The sequence below is a fragment of the Equus asinus genome, chromosome 9 (genome assembly GCF_041296235.1).
Source record: "Equus asinus isolate D_3611 breed Donkey chromosome 9, EquAss-T2T_v2, whole genome shotgun sequence".
NCBI classification, from domain to species: Eukaryota; Metazoa; Chordata; class Mammalia; order Perissodactyla; family Equidae; genus Equus; species Equus asinus.
The window spans coordinates 37,212,501-37,234,101 of NC_091798.1; the positions used below are offsets into that span (position 1 = coordinate 37,212,501).

Genomic DNA, 21,601 nt, shown 5'->3' on the forward strand with positions numbered 1-21,601 from the left:
CACCCGGTAAACTGTCCCACAGGTGGAATGTGATACATGCTAAAAGAGAGGACTAAGCAAAGGCTATGGGAGTTTAGCAAAGTGAGAGGGCACTTGAGGCAGAAAGGATTCTTGCAGGAGTGGCATTTGAGGCTAAAGAATGAAGTAGACTTTGGCAAGCAGAGGCTGGGGAGGGATCATTCCAGACAGAGGAAAATGAATTGCAAAAGGCAAAAAGAGGGAGCAGGGAAGAGCATGTTTGAGAAACGGTCAAGAGACTTATGCTTGTACCTAACAAATATTCGTGAGTGTCTACTGTGGGCCACATAGTAGGGATGCAGTGGTGACCATGGGGGATACAAGATGAGGCTGCAAAGTCTGAAAGGGACGAGTCCAAACAAGGCCTTGGAGGCCATATCCAGTTTTATCTTAAGAGCAATGGGAAAGCTGCCTTTGAAATTCTTTTAAGTAGGAGAATCACAAGTTGAGATTTGCAGTGTTCCAAGTTCCCTGGCTGCAGAGCATGCATTCTGTGGACCTGAAGGGAGCCAGAGCTCCACCAGCCAGAGGAAGCCAGGAGGAGGCTTTGCAAGCAGTCTGGGAAAGAGATGATGACAGCTTGGACCACGGGAGTAGTGATGAAGACAGAGAAAAGTGGATGGATTCATCAAGAGATAGGGGTTAAAATCACCAAAACTATTGTTCAGGATAGGAATCAATGAGGCAGAAGCCAAATGGGACTGGAGAATGTGGTCAACGTGGCTCCATGGAGGTATCAGGCCACACCACTGGTGGCCCAGTAGCCAAGCAATTCTGCACCGGCAGCAGTGGGTGTCCAGTGGTTACTAGAGAGAAGAAAGGTTCAGGAGCCAGGGTGTATGGCCGAGGGAAAGCAGCCAGAGCAGCTTTCCATCTTAGAAAGCCATCACTTCAAAAGTACTGTTTTCTTTTAAATGTGCTTTGTAAAATTCCACAGGTATTTTGTTTGGACTAGTCTTGATGGCAAGGAAATAACTAGCTCTTCTCATGTGTTCAACAGCTCTACACTAAGCTAAATCTTACATTCTATACTTGGGCTGGAGGAAGAAAGAATATTAGAGTATCTATAAGATAAATGTTAATGCCAAGTATCCATGCCTACTTCCTTTTATTTTGATCCTTCCTTAAGAACTTCAAGGAATCCTAGTTAACCACCAGGGCCCATCCTCCTTGGTGCCAAGGCCTAGCAATGACTTTCTTTGTAACCACAGGCATTTGTACATGAACCCAATTCACTCTGCTTCTAGGTCATTAAGGAAATATGAATACATCCTTCTTAATGTGCAGGGATGCTTGGAAGTACTCAGATTCCAGTCACAGGAAGGAGAAAATAGTCAAGCCACTAGATCTCAACATTTGATAACTTGAGACAATGGAGTCTACATATTTTGATAAGGTCTCACTTGTATGTCAAGCATTTGCTCCACAGTATTCTGTCGTGATCCCTGCAACGTATAGAATTTTGTCCTTTCTGGAAAGTCACAACATGTAACAGATCATCCAAATAAGCATTAGACAATTGAGTAATGAAAAGAACAATACAGAATCAGCAAGCAGCAACGGGACTAAAATTGATTTTGCCCTCTTCACTTCTTTCTCTCACCTTCCACCCCCGCCCCCAAATCTGGGAATTCTGGTGTATATGTGCCCACACTGCAAATGTATTCATTTTCCCTCCCCAACTGGCCTTTTTGTCCCGTATATCTTGATGGAGTTAGCATACCATGCAAAGATCATTCAATACACTTAATGCTCTCTGTTAAACGTCATTTTAACAAGACTGCTTGCAAAGGCACTGTGGGCTGCCTACTCAGAGCTCTGCTTTTACAATGGTATCCATGCCTCCCACAAGTGACCCAGGTAAATCCTGTTTGGTGTAAAAAATCATCGTGGTCCCACTCCTCTGGCCGGTGATTGCTTCAAACCAATAAGATGTGATGGGAAGTCTGCTGGAGAATTTCTGGGAAAAGTATCATTGTAGCTCTTAAAAAGAGACTCAAAGAAGAAGTAATGCCTTTTCTGCCTCTGGACAACCACTAATGTGTACAGATGTAATGCAACATCCTATGACCCTGAGAGGAGCTAGCCACCACACGGCTGGCTGTGAGCAGGACCACAGAAGTAACCTGAGTACTTCATGAGCCAAAAAAGAGACCAACCCTCATGACTGATTTTGTGCAATAAGACAATAGATTCCTTTGTTGTTTAAGCCATTTTGAATTGGATTTTCTGTTTTTTGCAGCCCAAAGCATCATAAGTAATCTCTCTTTGGAGAAGCAGGAAAAGGGCTCTGCCTCTCCAACAACACCCTAGCAACGAAGGAATAGTTGCTTCAAAAAAGAAAAGAGACTAAGATTTATTTCTCAATAAGTGTTTTGGGAAAACTAGCTGAGAAAAGGTATTTTTAATAGCCACTTCTGATGTATGGAGAGTCCTTTGAAATCCTCCCTTGCAGCGTAAACACTGTAATAAAGTTACGATGAGCCACTATGAATGGAATGTGTGGGGATATACAACATAGTTGGAGTCATCATAATATGTAAACATCAGGGAACTACTATGAAATTAGGCTTTATTACTCATCTACTCTTATTTCCTTCTACAATGATAAAATTGGGAATTGTTTTCTCCCACCTCCCCCTCACCTGATAAAAACACAGAATCACGTGACTGAAAGGGAACTGAGACTCAAGGAGATTGAATGATTTCCACAAGATCTCACAGCTAACGGGGGATGATTTCCTTTATTATTAAAAATGCTTTATGCATGATTTTAAAACAAAGTCATTTGCCAAACACTCAATTTAATGCAAAGTCAAATCGTAAAAACATGGGAAATCTAAACCAGACTTGTTTTTAGCAATTTAATTATGAAAATAAAAATCTCCCTTTTGAACTCACTGCTTTGAGCTGCTTCTTCCTATTTCTAATACCTTCCTAAATCTCAATCCATTCCTCTCAGTACCATTTCTCTCTCCAAGAAAATCCCTGTACATGGCCCATTCTCTAGACCAGTGGTTCTCAAGACTGTTTGCATCATCACCGGGAAATAAACCAGAAATGCAGATTCCCAGGCAGAGTCCCATTCAGTAGACCAGGGGTGGGCCCAGCGATGTCAAGGTAAACAAGCACCCCAGGTGTGCTAACCGCGCTCTGAGGAGCATGACTCCCGCTGTATACTAGATTCCAGGATCCAAAGAGAAAACATCTAATTATCATAGCAGATCTAAGCTGGAACAACAAAAATATTGTGCATAGTTGCCTATAATTTCTAGGTTCCCTCTGAGGTCTGAAACAAACCCAAGAGTTCTGTGATTTGGATGCACTCTGGCAATCATTTGCTTGGAGGTTTGGAGTTTTTATCCTTCTCTACCTCCCACCCCCCACCCCACCCCCAACAAGACTATTTTTCCCTCTGAATGCATTTCTACTTGGTATTAAATATAAAATATCTTAACTCTGCCTCCACAGCTAAAGGAAATCAATTTTGGAAAGTGTTTCAAAAGAGTACTTTAAAAATACACAATACCAAATGTCTTCCCTTTGAACCAGATGCCTGAGATGCACAGGGCAAACGCAGTAGGTAATAAGAGAAGTAAACACTGGGTTTTCCAGCAGAACCAGCCCTGAAACCAAAACTTAGGAAGGAAGCTGACCATTAAGTAAGTAGACCAGAGGAACAATAGCTCAGGCGTATCCTAGGGTGAGTATGAACCTGAGAAAACCGGAATGAGACAGACAAATCCCTTGTCCCAAGTTAACTTTCCCTCACTGCTAGATTTTAAAATAGGACAGTGCTGTAAATGAGAATATAGAGTTTAAGTGGAATCTTAGAACTCCTCTGGGTGCCAAAGAATTTTTTCAGACCTAAATACTGGATTCAGCAGTGCTCATTATTTATACCCATCTCCTCCAAGACACTTTAAATCCAGAGGCTCCAGAGACCAAGAACACAGCATGCTGAGAACTGGTGTCTGTGTCTTCTAACATCAACTCTGACCACCTCACATTACAGGCATGAGAGCTTGTCTATATGTAGATTTCTTAATGATTAAATGAACAAAGAAATGCCAGTAACCTCGTAGAACCAAAGAAAACCATTGTTAAGTATCAAAGACAAGACATAACGCTCCAGAAATGCAGTAAAATAAATAACCCCAGCAAGACAATTGGTTTAAATTTGTTAGAAGGCAAAAAGTCAAGGTCACAGCTGTAACTTGCATATTCCAGTTATACTACTCCTTGGGTTAGGGACAAAGATGGACTGAACTTAATGGGGCTGTGAGAGCACAGAGTGGAACAATAGGGAGAAAGTGAAGCACCCACCACAAGATGAACAGGTTCCACTGTTCAAGATCTACCTTACGAGGTTGTTTTAATCTTTTTTTTTTTTTTTGTCTTTAAAGATTCCCAACACTCCACTAGGCATTTTAAAAACAGGAAAATTCAGTACCAGCTCTGCTAGATCACCATTTACTCTTGGTCTCTCTCAGTCCAATTAAGCTCTCATCACAACTGCACAGCTTGAAAAGCCCCACTGCTTTCAGCTGGTTCCTAACCCGTCTCCTCCAGCTGCTCCCAGCAGGCTTGGGGCCTCCTTAAGACCTGGTGGCCATAAAGCACACAGGAGCATTTCCACACATGCTGGAGTACGTACCTGGAACTTCCTCAGTTTAGGTGCAGGCCCTTCAAGTGTGCAGTTTTGCAACTAAACCAGCTTTTCAGTTTAACAAATGCCTGACTGGGTTGTGCTGAATAGGCACCAAACCGTCATCTCAAAGCATGGGCAGTTACTTTTTAAAGCCCATTTCCCATTACTTTAAACACATTTCATCAGGATTCTGTAACATCTTTTGAGGATTCTCCTTGCAAACTTGCACGTTCTCTGCTAGGCTTAATTCTTTCTGGACATGCAGTTCTGATATCGTGTGGCAAGAAAAAAAATTTCACCAATAATGGAGCAACCTTTGACTCTGCCTAATTGCTTCTCATCAACATTCAAAACACTCTTGCTTCCTCATAATTAAGACGTGGAAATCTTCAAGGTAACATACATACTCTCTCTTCAAAAGGTAATATCAAGAGCTTGGTAGAAATATGAAAAAGGACCATCATAATCTCTCTCAGCAGAGCATCAACTTATCCCAAAGAAATGACTTAATGGCACGAACAAAGTGTGGGTAAGGGCCAAATTTATAACACATCAGTTCAGCAGAATGTAGGGCTTAACAATTTAACTATTTATACACTTGTCTTTCCTTATGCTCCAGTCTCCAATCAAGAACATTCGTCAAAGTCAATGTGAGGTTAGAACATACACACATGTAGTGACTGATACAGCAAGGGAAGTCAGTAAGACCATTCCTAAAAGGGTCAAGTAACAGCAAACACACAAAACTTCAAAACTATTCCATGAGTATAAATATTCCTAGCAGGAAAATCAGGCCCCCATTGAATGCTCTGATTATCTCAGAGGGCAAGGGGGCATTTACCAAAGCTAATTCTTTTATTCTCTACGCTTATTCAAAGGCTTTAATATATATAACTTTAAAAATCAATGACACTATCCATATTTGACAGATGAAGAAACTACGGAATTGAGAAGTCAGTAGCCTGTTAGGAGCAGAGTCAACTCTAGAATCCAGGCCTCTTTACCCCAAATCCAAGGTCTGTAAACCCACAACACACTCCTGTTTTCCCATGAGCATCACAAGAACACGTAACCCTGAAAACTCTACTTGGTGACCTGGTTTCATGGATGACCTACTCCTGTTTGCCCTTGATCATCACAAGAGCAAAAACCCCTGAAAGCTCGGCCTGGTAGCCTGGTTGCACAGGCACTTCCCCAGCCTCCTCTGCAAAGACCATCTGGCACATGCTGCTGTTGTCCACTGCAGTTAACATTTCACACATTTCTTTCCTAAGCCTCCAGCATACCTGATGCAATAGTGGGAAAGGGAAACGTAAGCAGAACTGAGACCAGCTTTAGTGCTAAGATAAAAACTTTCTAGGGGTGAGAAAAGGGCCCAGCAATCAGTTTTAAACCTACTTTGCCAAGTGGTTCATTAGCAGCTGTAACATCTGCCTATTTTTCTCTGGGAGCCGATGAACAAGGCTGTGGATTTCAGAGACCCGAGATTCCTGGTTCTCCAGCTCTGCAAAGGAAGGAGGGGCGTAATATTTGATCAGTGTTACAGTTTACAAGACAAAAATCAAAGGAAGCCAAAGGTTGGGCACTAACAGGCTAAGGATTTCTCAAGGTTTAAGATTCTGCTCTGGGTACTCAAGACTAGAACGACTAGATCTAGAAGTGCTTTTAATGGTGCTTTCTATAACAGACTTCATTAAAAAAAATGACTACCAAAAAAATTCAAGCCAAAATGATGACAAGATGAAATGGAGCCAGTCAACTGCAAACTCAGAGCAGGAACAAACTTGGGAGCAGCTGGCTCCCCGGAGTGACCGCTTCATTTCAAGGAAGCAAGGAACTTTATGCACTCATCAACTGATAAACAAACTGCACATGAACAACATTGCAAGGGTCTCAAATATCAAAATAACACCTCGAGACAGCATCAAAGGAATCAAAAGAAACGTCCAGTTATTCTCAAGTCATGTGTGACAACCAGCATGGTAGAAGAAAGCAATGACAGATAAAATACGTAAATCTTTCTGCCAACCCGTAACCTAAATCATGGCCTGTCATGTTCTCTTGGATGAACTCGGGAAGGCGGCTTCATTTCTCTGGGAAGCAGATTGATGGTACTCACCACACCTATTTATAGGACTGATGTGAGTTTAATAAGAGAATGGTTGCTATGGGTTTGGAATTTCCCTGAGAAAGAAATCACAAGAACACTATCTTCACTCCCAGCTTTCTCCCGTGTCTTTCCCCTCCCCATGTTAAGGGGACAACTATGGGCCACTGGAGCATTAGGTGCTACTAAATCAGGGCAGTAGTAGTTATCAGGGTAAAGAAACTCTGAAGGCTTAAAGGAAGCTGGGAGAGGCACAGGCCCTCGACATAATAGCACTGTGGGGATTCATGCCAGACTTAAATCTGATAGAGAATCTTACTGTCCCTTATAGGAGGCCTGCCCCACGTAGACAGATTCCAGTACACTTAGGGCAGCTTGCACCTAATCCCTATGTATTTTAATACCAGTAACACGATGTGAGGGACCTAGATGATATAGCTGAAGATGCTCTGAAGCTGTAAATGGAAGCCATGACAGAAAGAGGACTGGAAAGTTATATAAATGGTGTCAGATTCAGGGAAACACCTCCAATGCTCAGTTTAGGTAATGTGCAAAGTCTGATTCATTCTGCAAAATGCTACTCAAGGGCTGGAAAAAACCCAAGGAGTCCAAACTCCAATAATCAAAATTAGAAAGGCAAACTTGCTTTTCTCCCCTCTCTCCACCCCCAAAAACACACTTCTGAAGTTTCTCTCCTCTACTGTAAATCCAACATGGTAGCAAGGCCCTCAGCAATCCTGATTTGGTTTCGTTTTCATTCTGTGGCAGTCTCATGAGCACATGTGTGGGTAGTTTACATGCAGAATAAGAAAGGTTAGACAATATTTCTTTTGGGATGCTGATTGTTCTTTGAAATAGAAAAATCTATTCCCTTCCCCTTAAAACTGTGACAAAAATAAGACTTACTTGCAGCTTTGATGAAACTTCTTTGAAACTGGTACATCATGAGTGGTCCTGGAAGCATTCTGGAATAAAAGGATATACACTAGTCAGCTTAATAAAAACAATCATATTCTCCGTAAGAGCAGCCTAGAGATCGCAAAACTGCATTCCATTTTGGGAGATCACAGGGAAACAACAGCAAGTCAACTTAGTCAACTTAGTTTCCATTTGGAAAAGGTCCTGAGATTTCACCTGAAATTTTCACACTCTCTTTTTTAGAGGAATGGGTATAACCTTTTTTAAGGGTACAACTGTGCTTCACAGTCACAACTAGAAAAGTGCTAATGTGAAAGTCTAGCACAAACCAAGAGATTTCCTTTTCAGTGTGTGACTCACCCATCAACAAGAGCATCTTAAGACCTCTCGGAGAAACAGGCAACTAACTAAACATTTGCAATTACCTGTGCTTCAACTCTTGTCTTCCTAGCAGCCTGTTATTAGAATCAGCTCATAATTCTAATCAGTTACTAGACTCAATTCATCATAGTGGAAACACTATGACAGACTTTTGTAGGTGTTTTTGTGGCGAATTCACTATGGAGTGTTGCTCCAGAATGCCAAAGGGCTAGAACCCCTAACATTAAGCATGATACAATCAAATTTTACCTACTATTTAAAAAAAAATGTTTTATATTTACTGTTTATTAGCTAATCAGTAGCAATACACACAAATAAGTGCTAAATACAAACATCTACAATATGGTTTTGTATAAACTACAATAGTAGTATTTGGGGTAAGAAGATGTTTAATGAATACGTTTAACTGTAAACTTGAGTTTTTCTTATAATCCAAACAATAAGCTTCTCAACAGACTATACAGTATTCCTGATTCAGGCTTTATTTTATTCTTTTCAGATCCCCTAATTCAACTCTTAGTCATCACTTACATTACATCTCTTTTTTTTTCTTTAAGACTGGCACCTGAGCTAACATCTGTTGCCAATCTTCTTTTTTTTCTCCCTTCTTCTTCTCCCCAAAGCCCCTGCCAGTAGATAGTTGTATATTCTAGTTGCAGGTCCTTCTAGTTGTGCTATGTGGGATGCTGCCTCAGCATAGCCTGATGAGTGGTGTCATGTCTGCGCCCAGGATCCAAAGTGATGAAACCTTAGGCTGCCGAAGCAGAGTGTGTGAACTTAACCACTCAGCCACGAGGCTGGCCCCCATCTTACTCTTGACTTCAAGATCAATCCATCAATTCCCCAATAGCCAATAAAACCTGCACCATCTATTTCTTTTCTGTGGCTTTCCTCCTTTGCTTTCAAGCCAAGTGAATCTTCACAAAATCTCTACAAATGCTTAGGGAATTCATGATTATAGTTCTCTTTGTTTAAGACTAGACGCCCCCCTTCCTCTGTAAGAAGAACCACAGTGAAGAGCTATAATATTCCTACCCTTCAAGTCCAGCATAAATTTCCATCTATTCATGAAACTGAGATGTGGGCAACTAGTCGATCATCCATTCCCTTTAAAATCAAGGGAGGGGTAGAGAGCTAGCAGTAATATCATATATATTATAACAAGGAAAAGGGTCTTCTGTCCAATAAAGTAATATTGTCCAACCTCAGTGAAAGGAATCAAAGAGGAGTTCCATTAAGTTCTCATTTTAAGAACCAGTGTCAGCAATATACTCTGTGCAATGCACAAAACTATCAAAATGGGGTGTATAATTATACATTCTCAACAGAACGAGATAGGTAATTGCTTGTTTTCTTAATAGATTATTTAGGGATTTCAGGGAATAACATATTTTAGGTTCTGTTAAAGGCTAATTATCATAGAGACTTCTCATTAAGAGCAAAGCTTCCAAAATCGCTAATGATACCAATGCACAATGGCAACCCATCAACTACAGATGATATACCATCGGTTTGACCAGCTGAGCTAACTGCACCCACACATAAGCTGTTTCCACATCTCAAACACCCACCCAGCAGCTCTCTGGAGGCTGAAAATAAAACTGCTTTCTTCCCAAGTGCATGATAACAAGCTGGCACTCGGCCCTGCAAATGGAAAGTCCCTACCTTAGGTAGGTCTTCAAAGCACTCGTGATGGTCTTTATCTCCCATTCGGCACAGATATCCGTTTCTGTTTCAGAAGCTGTTTTGGGGTCTAAAGTGAAGAAAAGACAGTATGTAAAGCAGAACAGAAAATACAAGTAAAAAAACCAAGCATACACAAAAGTGTTCATCCTCCCTATTAACCAAAGAAATCTAAATTACAACAAAAACTACACCTATTCTCTACCTATTAGGAAAATGCTTAAAAATCCAATTATCTATTGTTGGCAAAAATGCAATGAAATTGAGCCTCTCACAAACTGCGGGAGGCAGAAGAGATAAATGCAACAGTTTTGAAAAGCAATTTGGCAATATGTATGAAGAGTCATAAAAACGTTTATAGCCTTTGAAGCAATAATCCCACCTCTCACAATCCATCCTCAGGAAATAAAGCATGAGAAAAGTTACATACCACGCAAATGCTCCACACTATTCTTTATAACAGTAGAAAAGAACTAAAAAGGAGACAACCTAAATGTCCAATGAGAGAAGAATGATTAAGTTAATGATAGTATGTCTACTCAACGGGACATTATGTTGCATTTCCAAAATAATGGTGACTATGTAGTAATATGGAAAATGCCTGGATTATCATGTAATGTCAAGCAAAAAAAAAATCAAGATTTAAAAATCTCTGAGAAACTCATATGAACAAAAGCTGAAAGGAAATACTCTAAAATTAAAATAGCAGTTGGGTTAGAGCAGTAGAATTGTGGTTTTTATATTTTCTAAACTATGACTTGATTCCATTACTTTTATATATTTTTTAAATTGCCTTGAGCCACGAAGTGCAACGAGAACCACCATAATTATTTTGGCTCCTGATCATTTCTTTTGTCTCCTCTTATGTGGACTTTCAAGAAATGTGTGTATTTTAAAGAAGTGTGCATTATAAGAGAGAATTCTTGTAGTCGTCCTGAGCAGCACACAGGCAAGTGAGAATAAGAGGCAGAGGCTGGGGAACATGAACTGCTTCACAAAGCAGCAGAAGCCCATGTTATCACGGGCGAGGCGGCTGGAAGTGGAGTCTTACAGCGCACTGAAGGGAGGATCCAGCTTCCTCACGTAAGGACGAGTGATTGGCCTGCCAGCTCCCAGTCCCTTTTCTTACTGCCAAGGGCCTCATTTTCAGCTGGCTGCTACTCTTCTCACTCCTATTCCACGTGCTCGGGTGAGGCTCCCCTCTGCCAGGGGTGGGGAATGAGATCTCTCCTGACCTGTCACTGGTTCGGGGATGGCCCAAGACCTAAGCCAGCCCAATCAGAGTGAACTTGAAGACTTTTCCAGGAGACAGGGGAAAGGATACCTGCTGTTTCCTGCTGGGCTGTACCTGGGAGGTTACGCAACTGCCCTGTGTGCCACCACGCAGGGCCTGAGAGTCTGAGAGTGAGTCTCACAAAGCCAGAGGTGAGACAAGCAGAGAGAGCAGGTCTTGATGACATGGTTTGAGCCCTTATTTCTGGCCATGCCTTTTTAATCATGTAAACCAGTTAATTCCCCTTTTCCTTAAGCCAGTTGAGGTTAGGTTTTCTGTTTTTTACAATCCAAAGAGATCTAAATGACACAGCAGGTAAATAGAGACAGCCACCAGACTTTCTTCCTGGACAGTCTCCAAGAAGAAAGAGGTTCCTCCTTCAGGGCCAACAGCTTTTCAGCTGGAAATAGGGAATGAGTCACAGGGGAGCAAAATAATTTTCTATTTATTGGGAAAGAACCCACTTTTATCCTAGTAGGAAGAGGCCAAATAATCATGAGTGGCTTAAGGATTTAGGCTCTAAACCCCAGGGCACAAATCCAGCTGGTACCTACCACTTTCAATATCCTCCCCTGACACATATTGGGAGATGAGAGAGGAAAGGGCCCAGCTCATAAAATGTTTGGCTTCTAATGGCAGCACATCTGTGTGTTTGCAGGTGACCCTGGGCAGTAACGAAATCTGTCCTGCCATAGGAAACAAGAAAGAACCTAAAGAGCCTGATATTATTTCTACAGTCATAGAACAGTAAACTCCATAGAGTTCTAACACAGCAAATTTATGAAAAGTGAACACAGCATGATTTTTCAAATACAATAACGTGTCCCTTAACAAGAGGAGTACATTCTGAGACAAGTGTCGTTAGGTGACTATGTCGTTGTGCAAACATCATAGAGTGTACTTATACAAAAGAAGGTGGTATGGCCTACTACACAAATATGGTACTAATCTTATGGGACCGCCGTAAGATTACACGCAGTCCGTCAGTGACCGAAATGTTATGTGGCGCACAACTGTATCCAAGACCTCTGCAGCTTTAATTCTTTTCTTGCTTTGTCATCTCAGACTCCCTTAACGGTTTCTTCCTGTGGAAGTGTACGTACCAAAAACCTTTGCTTAGCATGACCTTTTTCCCTCCCCATCCCCAAGACACATGGAGAGCTGCCATACTGCAAGATTCCTGGATGGGAGACAAATATTACTGTACATTTTTCTGAGGAAGGAACCAACTTCTACCCAAGAAGAGTGAACATGACACTAAACAAGCAGCAGTTGGCAGGTCTGGGAGTTGTGAACTGTTCCATGAACCACATTTAGCAAACTAATGATTAGCTTCCACTTATTCAGGCTCTGTAACCATAGGAATATTGTGTAACATTACAGAGAGGAGAGTCGAATTACAGCTCAGTGAAAGGGCTTTTTATAGCACAGATGAGGCAAGGCTCATAACTTGAGCCCGTCCATTTTAATTCATTTGATGTCCAAACTAAAGTGAATACAGCCTCCCAAGCCACCCTATTTTCATAAAGTGCTGCTGATTTCCACACCACCCTACTGATGCTCCCCTTGCTTACAGAAGCTTCCTGGTGGCATCTGAATAGGATGCAGAGACATAAATTTACAATTTTCTTCAGAACTCAGTACATTTCTCCCCACCCTGTCACTTGATCATTGCAGTGGTTAGTAAAACTGACCTAAGCTAGAAGAACATCCAATGTACAAAAAGGCATCATGTGGGTAAAATGAAATGAGCATATTTCCTCCTCAACATACTCTCTGAATTCAAACAACAGAAGACACAGACCGGAAGCAGTGGTCTTAGAAACGTCACAGTGCTCAGTCCCAAGATCCATCTAGTCCACTAAGGACATTCTAGAGGAAATTATCAGAAAAATCACCCATGTACTTCTAAATTTCCTAATAACACACTATAATGTATGCAAATTAAATTTTTTTCTCTGTAACTGAGAAGGTAATATATGCACATGGAAAAAAATATATTCAAGCAAAACAAATAGATACATATCAAAAGGTAAATCTTCCCTATGCTAGAGGCAACTACTAATACTAGTTTTATGTGTCTGCTATCTCTAATAGCACATGCTTAAACAGGCACATATATGAATACATACAGCTTTTTAAAAACACAAAAGAGAGAAACAGTATACATGTCATTCTGTGCCTTGCTGTTTTCATGTAACAGTCTTAAGAAATTGCTCCATATCAGCACACAAATACATCTGCCTCACAGTACTTCACTGTACCATAGTTAATTTCATGTCCCATTAATGGAAATTAAGGTTGTTCCCTGGCTTTTGCTATGATAAACAATGATATAAATGATACTGTTTCCTTGCATGTGTCTTGCCTGTAGAAAAAATTCCTGAGAGTGGAATTTCTGGGTCAAAAAGTACATGCATTTTTAATTCTGAAAGATAACGCTCAACTACCTCTCAGAGGCTTATATTTAAGTATGAGAGTGACTCCTTCCCTAAATCTTTTACAACGATGTGAAATCAAACACTTTCACCTTAATCCAATAGGTTAAAAAAAAGGCCATCTGATTGTTTTAATTTGCATTTTCTTAATGAAGAGGAAGGTTGAGAACCCTCTCCTGTGTGTGAACATGTTGTAAAGTCAAGTTTACGCAGGTATACTCGCCCTTTTTAAACATACAGTTCCATGATTTTTGACAAATGTATAGTCACATCACCACCATCACAGTAAAGATACAAGTCATTTCCATCGTCCCGAAAAATTCCCCTGTGCCCCTTTATAGGTAGCCCCCTCCCTCCACCTTCAGCCCCTGGCAACCACTTTCTCATAGCATAATACTTCTGAAATCCATGTACCCGTAGTTCAATCCTTTTATTACTGAGCAGTATTCAGTTTTATGGACATGCCGCCATTTGTTTATCCACTCACTAGTTGATGGATATTTGGGTTGTTTCCAATTTCTGGCTGTTTTGAACAAAATTAGTATAAACATTTGCACACAGGTCTTTATATGAACTGCATTTCCATCTCTTGTGTAAATACTTAAGAGTGGAGCAGGGAGAAATATGTAGGAATGGATCATATGGCAAGTATTTAAGAAACTGACATACTGTTTTCCAAAACAGTTGGGCCATTTTGCGCTCCCACCAGCAATACGAGAGCTCTATTTCTTCACATCTTCACTAAGGTATGATATGGTCATGTGTTTAATTTTGAAATTTTAGCTATTCTAGTAGGCATGTAGGTACAACTCATTTTTTAAATTCACTTTTCCTTAATGACTAATGATGTTGGTCATCTTTTCACATGCTTTTTGGCCATTTCTATATTTTCTTTGGTGAACTGCTTGTTCAAATCTTTTGTCCATTTAAAAAACTGGGTTAGTTGTGTTCTTATATAAGACTGGGTTGCAAGAGTTATTTTTTTATTTTTTTGTTTTTTGAGGAAGATTAGTCCTGAGCTAACATCTGCTGCCAATCCTCTTCTTTTTGCTGAGGAAGACTGGCCCTGAGCTAACATCCGTGCCCATCTTCCTCCATTTTATATGTGGGATGCCTACCACAGCATGGCTTGCCAAGCAGTGCCATGTCCGCACCCGGGATCCAAACCAGCAAACCCCAGGCCACCGAAGTGGAACGTGTGCACTTAACGACTGCACCACCGGGCTGGCCCCAGCAAGAGTTATTTTTACTATATCCTGGATACAAACAATTTATCAAATACTTATTTTGCAAATATTTTCTCCTGATCTGTATCTTGTCTTTTTCTTTTTCTTAATATATTTGAAAGAGCATAAGTTTTTTATTTGGATAAATTTCAGTTTATCACATTTTTCTTTTATGGTTTCTGCTTTTTGTGTTCTAAGAAATCTTTTCTAAATGAAGGTCACAAAGATTTCTCCTATGCTTTCTTCTAGAAGTTTTATAGTTTTAGCTCTTAGTTTTAGGAATATGATCCGCTTCAAGTTAATTTTTGTATATATTAAGATAAAGGTTGAATTTATTTTTTTCCCATATGGATGTCCAATTGTACTAGTATCATTCGTTGAGACAACTCTTTTTTTCCCCATTGAACCACCTTGACACCTTTATCAAAGATCAATTGACCATATATGTGTAAGTCCTCTTTCTGGATTCTCATTTGTTCCATTGATCTATATGTTATTCCTCAGGAAATGCCATACAGTCTCATCCATTTAAATGGTAGTTGTATTTTGTTTACTGTCCTCTTCTAAAATCTTCTTGAGCCTTTTGCATTCTCCATCTCCATTACATCTTTGTGGAGTTAGTTTATAAATATATACTATCCTCTATGAAAATAAGACTTTTTTTCATTTATCCTACAGGTAATTCTTTCAAAACAAGATTTAACACTTAGCAATTTGATAAGCAAATTTATCAAATTATTTTTTGACTATAGAAGTAATACAGACATCTTAAAAACTTTAGTCACTTCCTATATATGGTGCCTAAGAATCCAGAATACCTTCTGTTCTGAGATCCCAAAGCTCTTACTGTCTCAAGTCCCTGACTTAGGAGAACCTGCCTGAAGCATCCCAGTAGCAAAGGTGGCAGTGGGAAGAGCAGAGAGGAGGAGGAGCTTCCATCTGTGGTCTCCATTCTCTGGAAACTCAGGATGGTGGTTAACAGCAACCTTACGAGCTCCCCGAAGGATCAATCCTTCATTGCAACAGTCTACTATCTCAGTCCTGGTCATCATTTGTCTGCTCCCTTTACTGGTCGGTAAAATTGGAAGTTCACATTTGAACGGTTCCACTGCTTCCATGAGGCTAGTCTTCAAAGTCTGAGGCTGTTTCCACTCACTACTAGGCAAGCCTTTAGAAGAAGAATGTCTATTACATTAGGATTTCTTCAGAAACAAGTTCTTGCTTGCTTTCTTTTATGATACTCTGTGAAAGAGTGTGGGAAATGAAGGGCAAAGAAAAAAGGAATACAAACTTGCAAGATCCCAGAGGAGTAAGGCAGGATTGTTTGTGGCTGGATCAGAGATCAGTGGGTGAGGCATGCTACTGTAATTTGGTGCTTCAGAACATTACAATTTAATACTTTCCATGTGTTCTCTGTAGCACTAACCTTACTTTAAACATTAGTGAAAAAACAGGAAAAAGTTACCAGATAAGATGAGAAAGAACAGCAACACTGAATTTGCATTCCTTCACCAGCACAGTAAAATACTAATAAAGATACACGGGCCAGCCCCGTGGCTGAGTGGTTAAGTTTGCACACTGCACTTCGGCAGCCCAGGGTTTCTCTGGTTCGGATCCTGGCTGCAGACACAGCACTGCTCATCAGGCCATGTTGAGGCAGCGTCCCACATAGCAGAACCAGAAGGACCTACAACTAAAATATACCACTATGTACTGGGGGGCTTTGGGGAGAAGAAGAAGAAGGAAAAAAGGAAGAAGAAGAAGAATATTGGCAAGGGATGTCAGCTCAGGTGCCAAACTTTAAAAAAAAAAAAGATAAAGATACGCAAAAAAAGGGACACAAAGTTTCAATAAGACAGAAAATTAGGCTCACAGACAACATTCTGCCTGTCACCAGAGGAATATCCACCAGGCAAAGCTCAGGTGAAGCCCTAAGGAAAACCCACTTGGGGGAACAATGTGATGGGGACAGCCTTCCACCCACCCTACAGCATAGCCCAAGCCACCCCAGGGAGGGATGCCACCTGCACTGCCCCCCCCCCCCCCCCAGCACACACACTGAGGGGAAGCTTTCTGAAGTGGCTAGAGTTTGGCCTGAGATTACGATCTGGACAGTGAAATTAGATTGGGGACAGAAGTGGAGGGGTGTCCCTTTATATCAATGGAAGTGAATTCAGAAGGGGAACGTCCTAGAAGAAACATGAGAGTGACAAGGGAAGAACCACCGCACACTTCAGGTCACCCAGGAATAAACGCCACTCCTCCCAGAACCATGACCAACAGCAGAACCAGGCGAAGTCAATCGAGGCTCCTAGGTTCACACTAGATGAAAGATTTAAGAAGGCCAGGAAGTTGGATGGAATCGTGCACATCATCCTTTCAATTTCATATGAAAGGCTGATTCTAACAGCACTCAGGAAAATAGGAACAGAACAAGGAGAATCTATCCATAGTAAGTTTAATGGCAAAGATTTATAAACTTCTCTGTGTTCAGGTATTATTAAACAGAAGATTAAAAAGCTGATAAAACACTTTTTGGCATAAAATACAGGTAGCAAAACAGGCTAAAAAATGTCAGAAAGCACCTGTTCTGTACTACAAAGAAAATTCAGAAAAATACAGATGCTGTGAAATAAGACATGAAAGTAAGAAAAGAAACAGACTGAAATAATACAGTGATAGCTGAAAGGCAGAAATGAAAACAACTAAATAAGTTGGTAAAGACATTGAAAATTCAATTACAAAACTAAAATTTGCATTATTAACAGCAAAAAAAAAAATCAACCCGAAAGAAACTTAAATGAATGACATGGATATGGGGTACAAGTTTGAGAATTTTTGCTAGAATGCAAAGAATCAGGAGAAAAACAAACATTAAAAAGGTGAAAAATGAAGACAATCTATTTTTTTAAGGATTAAGAATTGCAGAATAACAAACAAAGAAGAATTTGTTTTCCCTTAGATAAGTATGTGTAAAAAAATCCTTCATCAGACCCCAATACATATAAAAGAATTACTGTATGGTGATATTTAGAACTAGTGGAAAGGCAGAAAATTTCCCATTATATGGTTATTGGTCAATCAGATAAGTATTTGAAGAAAAGGAGAGTTAGTTTCCATTTTTAATAAATATATTCCAGATGAATTTTAAGGAAAACAAAGTTTTTGTAATCCTGGAATGAGAAAGTTCTTTTAAGGCATAATCCATCTAAGAAAAAGACGGATTTCACAAAACAATGGACTTGATAAAAATTTAAAATATTTATAAAATAAAACAAAAACAAAAGTGCCAAGAATAAAGTTCAAGATAAATGATAATCTAGAAGAAAATACTGGTAACATAGGCTTCATATCTAAAAAGGTCTTACAATCAAAAGATGAACATACCAATAAAAAAATAGGCTAAGATGGGGCCAGCCTGGTGGCATAGTGGTTAAGTTAGCATGCTCTGCTTCAGTGGCCCGGGGTTCACAGGTTCAGATCCCGGGTGCGGACCTAGCGCCACTCATCAAGCCATGCTGTGGCAGTGGTCCATATAAAATAGAGGAAGATTGGCGCAGAGCACAGATGTTAGCTCAGCGATAGTGTTCCTCAAACAAAAAGAGGAAGATTGGCAACAGATGTTAGCTCAGGGCCAGTCTTCCTCACAAAATAAACGAATAAATAAATAGATAAATAAATAGGCTACAAACGAAAACAGGCAGTTCACAAAAGAAGAAACAGAAACCAGCAAGAAACATAGGAAAAATGTCCAGTCTCACCCAGGATTACAGAAACGCAAAGTTAAATAAAAAGGAGATACATTTTTTAAAATGTCTTAATTTATATGCAAAAAGATAATACAGAGTATGGCAAAGATGTGAGGTAAATGACACTCTCAGACTTTGCTGATAGCAAATTTGGGGATATCAATTAAGGGCCTTGAAAACATGTATATACCTTGACCCAGCAATTCAACATCTAAGGACATAATTAAATATGCATATAAAAATTCAAAATAACAACAGCTAACATTTATTGACTAACATGTGAAGGCTCTGAACTCACCAATCTACACGCATCTTTTCATTTAATCCTCACATTATTGTGGAGACAGGGCTATTATTACAGATGACGAGATAGAAGCCTAGATGGGTTTAAATAATCTGTATAAAATCTAAAAGATAAGCAGTGGAACTGTAACATGTCTAACGCTAAAATGCATGCTCTTAACCTCTGCTATCCCGTCCCTGTGGGGATGTCACCTGAGTGCTTTCTAGAACGAGGAACTGCGATCAGCCTGCGTATCTGAGAATAGGGGACTGACTGTGTAGTACATGCACACGATACACGGCCCAAACACCACTGTCTAGAAGAACTCGAGTAACAGAGAATACTCTGTGCGCTACATGAAAACCCTGTTAAAAAGCAGTACACACGCATAGTGTGACTCCAATCTTGTAAATATTTTTTATGTTATATTACAGAATGTTATATTTAAAAGGTGACAGTGGTATGAAAATGGTCAGTAAAGGTTATCTCCGGTCTGCAAGACTTTTATTTTCTTCTTTCTACTTTTTGTATTTCTCCAAATTTGCTACTGTGACCACTCATAACTTTTAACTAGAAAAAGTTATTTAAAACATATGTGACAAGAGAGACAGACATGTACTGAAAAAGCATATAGCTGATTTATATTTAAAAAATGTTGAGCTAAAATTTGGAAAGATTTATCTTCACTTAACATTCAGGGAGAAAAGATCCAAACAGTACACACATGGAAGACACTATTTCTAGGAATCTGCAAGTCTCCCAGAGTCCTGCTCACTCTTCAGAGACTAATGACCCCTGTTGCTAGGAGGAAGGGATCAAGGGTAGCTCTTGGTACGGCATGAGCACGAGGCCACACAGCACTTGCTATGAGAAGTCCTAGGAAGCTTGCTTCAGGAATCCTAGTCAGGAAAAAGAAGACATTCTCAAAGCACTGGCTCTTATAGTCCCCTTCCCACTAAAAGCCCCCAATGTATTGAGTTTACCCAAAGTAAATTCAAAGTGATCCAAGGATGTCCCTGGTTTTACTTAATTCTAATGCATACTTTCAATCATAAAAGCACACTATTCCACTTTTGAGAGACTGACAAATAATCTCAATCTTACCCAGTGCCTAGCACATAACAGGGCATCCAATGAAAGTAGAATGAAGGAATCATGAATGAATGGTTCACCCTCAGCCCAGCCATGGCAGGGAGAGGTGCTGGAGTATAGGAGCCATGTTTATTTTACACTTTTGGCTAATCCAGTCTAGTACCAGTACCAAGAACTGATGAAGATGAGAGTATGTTCACAAAAGGGAAGGAAGACAGGGCTCCGCTTTCAGGTCTGGAGTTTCCCTGGTCTAATGGGTGATTCCTCAATTCCAAGATCCAAACTGTTTAACTTAACAGGTAGTGAGAATCCCAGGTACCATGCTCCACTTTCAATTAGATCTCACACTGCAGTCAGCTCTTGGCCCAGGCTGAGCCTCAGTTTGGATTTGGTTTATCTGTAATGTCCTCTTGGCAGAGGCAGCTGGCCTTGTGACTTTCAGCTGCTAGTTATTAGTTTTTCATGCCATTTCTCAGATGTTCATGATTATTTTGTCTGACCCTAGGAAAACCGAAGAAGAGAACAGGACAAATATGTTGTTCGAGGGCCACTAAGAGGAGTGATAAAAACAAGATCTTTTCATGCCACTCTTTGCTTAGCAGGGCTGAGCTAAGGTGGTTCTTTTTTAGATTAGCAAAGCTGTCTAAAATGTCATTTTTTTCTCATTAGTGTCACCTTACATAATAATGTGTCATTTTTTAATCTCTCTGCCCCTTCTACCACCCTGTATCCAGTTGTTACAAAGTCCTGTTGATTCTCTCTCCCATCATTTTAAGCCTGTCCTTTTTTCCTGACTCAGAGCAGCTATTTGGTTCAGCCCTTGATTGATAGGGTATGCTCTGCCTCATCTGTTGCAACTGTCTTCATCTTCCATGTCTTTCTCTGATCAAATACATGCTCTACATTGCTGCCAGCATTATCCTCCTAAAACTAGCATCTGATCTAGTTACACCTGTGTTGGACATTTTTTTTTTATCACCCAGAAGCCATTATTTCAGGAAAGCAATCCTCCATCATTCTATTACTAATCCTGCTCAGTCCCTAGGGTTCTATGGAATAACCCCCCTCCCCACCCTACTCCTCCACCACCCTCACTGAGGTGGCACAGGATCACCAGAGACAGGCAGAGGATTCAGGCCCTCCAGATTCATCTGCTGTAGGTCATGTGATTGGCATGAGATGGTGAAATGAATCACGTGAATGGCCCCACATTGACCAATCAAAGACCACCCTTGGACTTTCTGTGAAACTGTCAAGAAAGACACTCTTCCCAGTGATGCAAGCTTGAAGGACCGCTGAGGTTGCACTACCTGGGACAATCCCATGGTTTGGAATACTGCCGATGCCAAGGCAAGCACAGGTCACGGACAATGAGAAGCTAGAAGAAAGGAGTGGGAAAGGCTCCAACAAACGTAAAGATGTCAGTGGAGCAACTAGCCCCTGCCATGCTTCTGCCATCTTGGACTTACCAGTTATGTGAGCAAACGAATGGCTTTTATTTTTCCTTTTACTATTCTGCATTGTCTTCTTCACATTTTGTGTGCAAAAGAGTCCTAACACATACTACTCTACTACTTAGAAATTTTTAATAGCATCTTACTTCCTACAGAGCAGAAACTCCAAACTCCTTAGCAGGGTATTCGAGTTCCTCAACAAAAGGGGCCATCTCAGCTTTTCAGCTTTAAATCTCCTGTCCAAGCTTCAAGTACTTTCAAATATTAAAGTAATAATAATACCTAAAAAACTGATACTCTCTGTTATAGCCACCAGAAACTCTGATTT

General features: G+C 40.4%; 1 protein-coding gene across 3 annotated transcripts in view; it reads right to left on the reverse strand.

Annotated features, from left to right (window-relative positions):
• The window catches only part of ARHGAP26 (Rho GTPase activating protein 26), a 417,310-nt gene that overhangs the window by 155,177 nt on the left and 240,532 nt on the right, over positions 1–21,601 (reverse strand). For all 3 annotated transcript variants that reach the window (XM_014850273.3, XM_014850275.3, XM_014850274.3), the window contains exons 15-17: positions 9,741–9,828; positions 7,683–7,741; positions 6,068–6,173 (exon numbers count right to left, since the gene is read on the reverse strand). In XM_014850273.3, the coding sequence (XP_014705759.1) occupies positions 6,068–6,173; positions 7,683–7,741; positions 9,741–9,828 (253 nt within the window). The remainder of the gene's footprint in view (positions 1–6,067; positions 6,174–7,682; positions 7,742–9,740; positions 9,829–21,601) is intronic.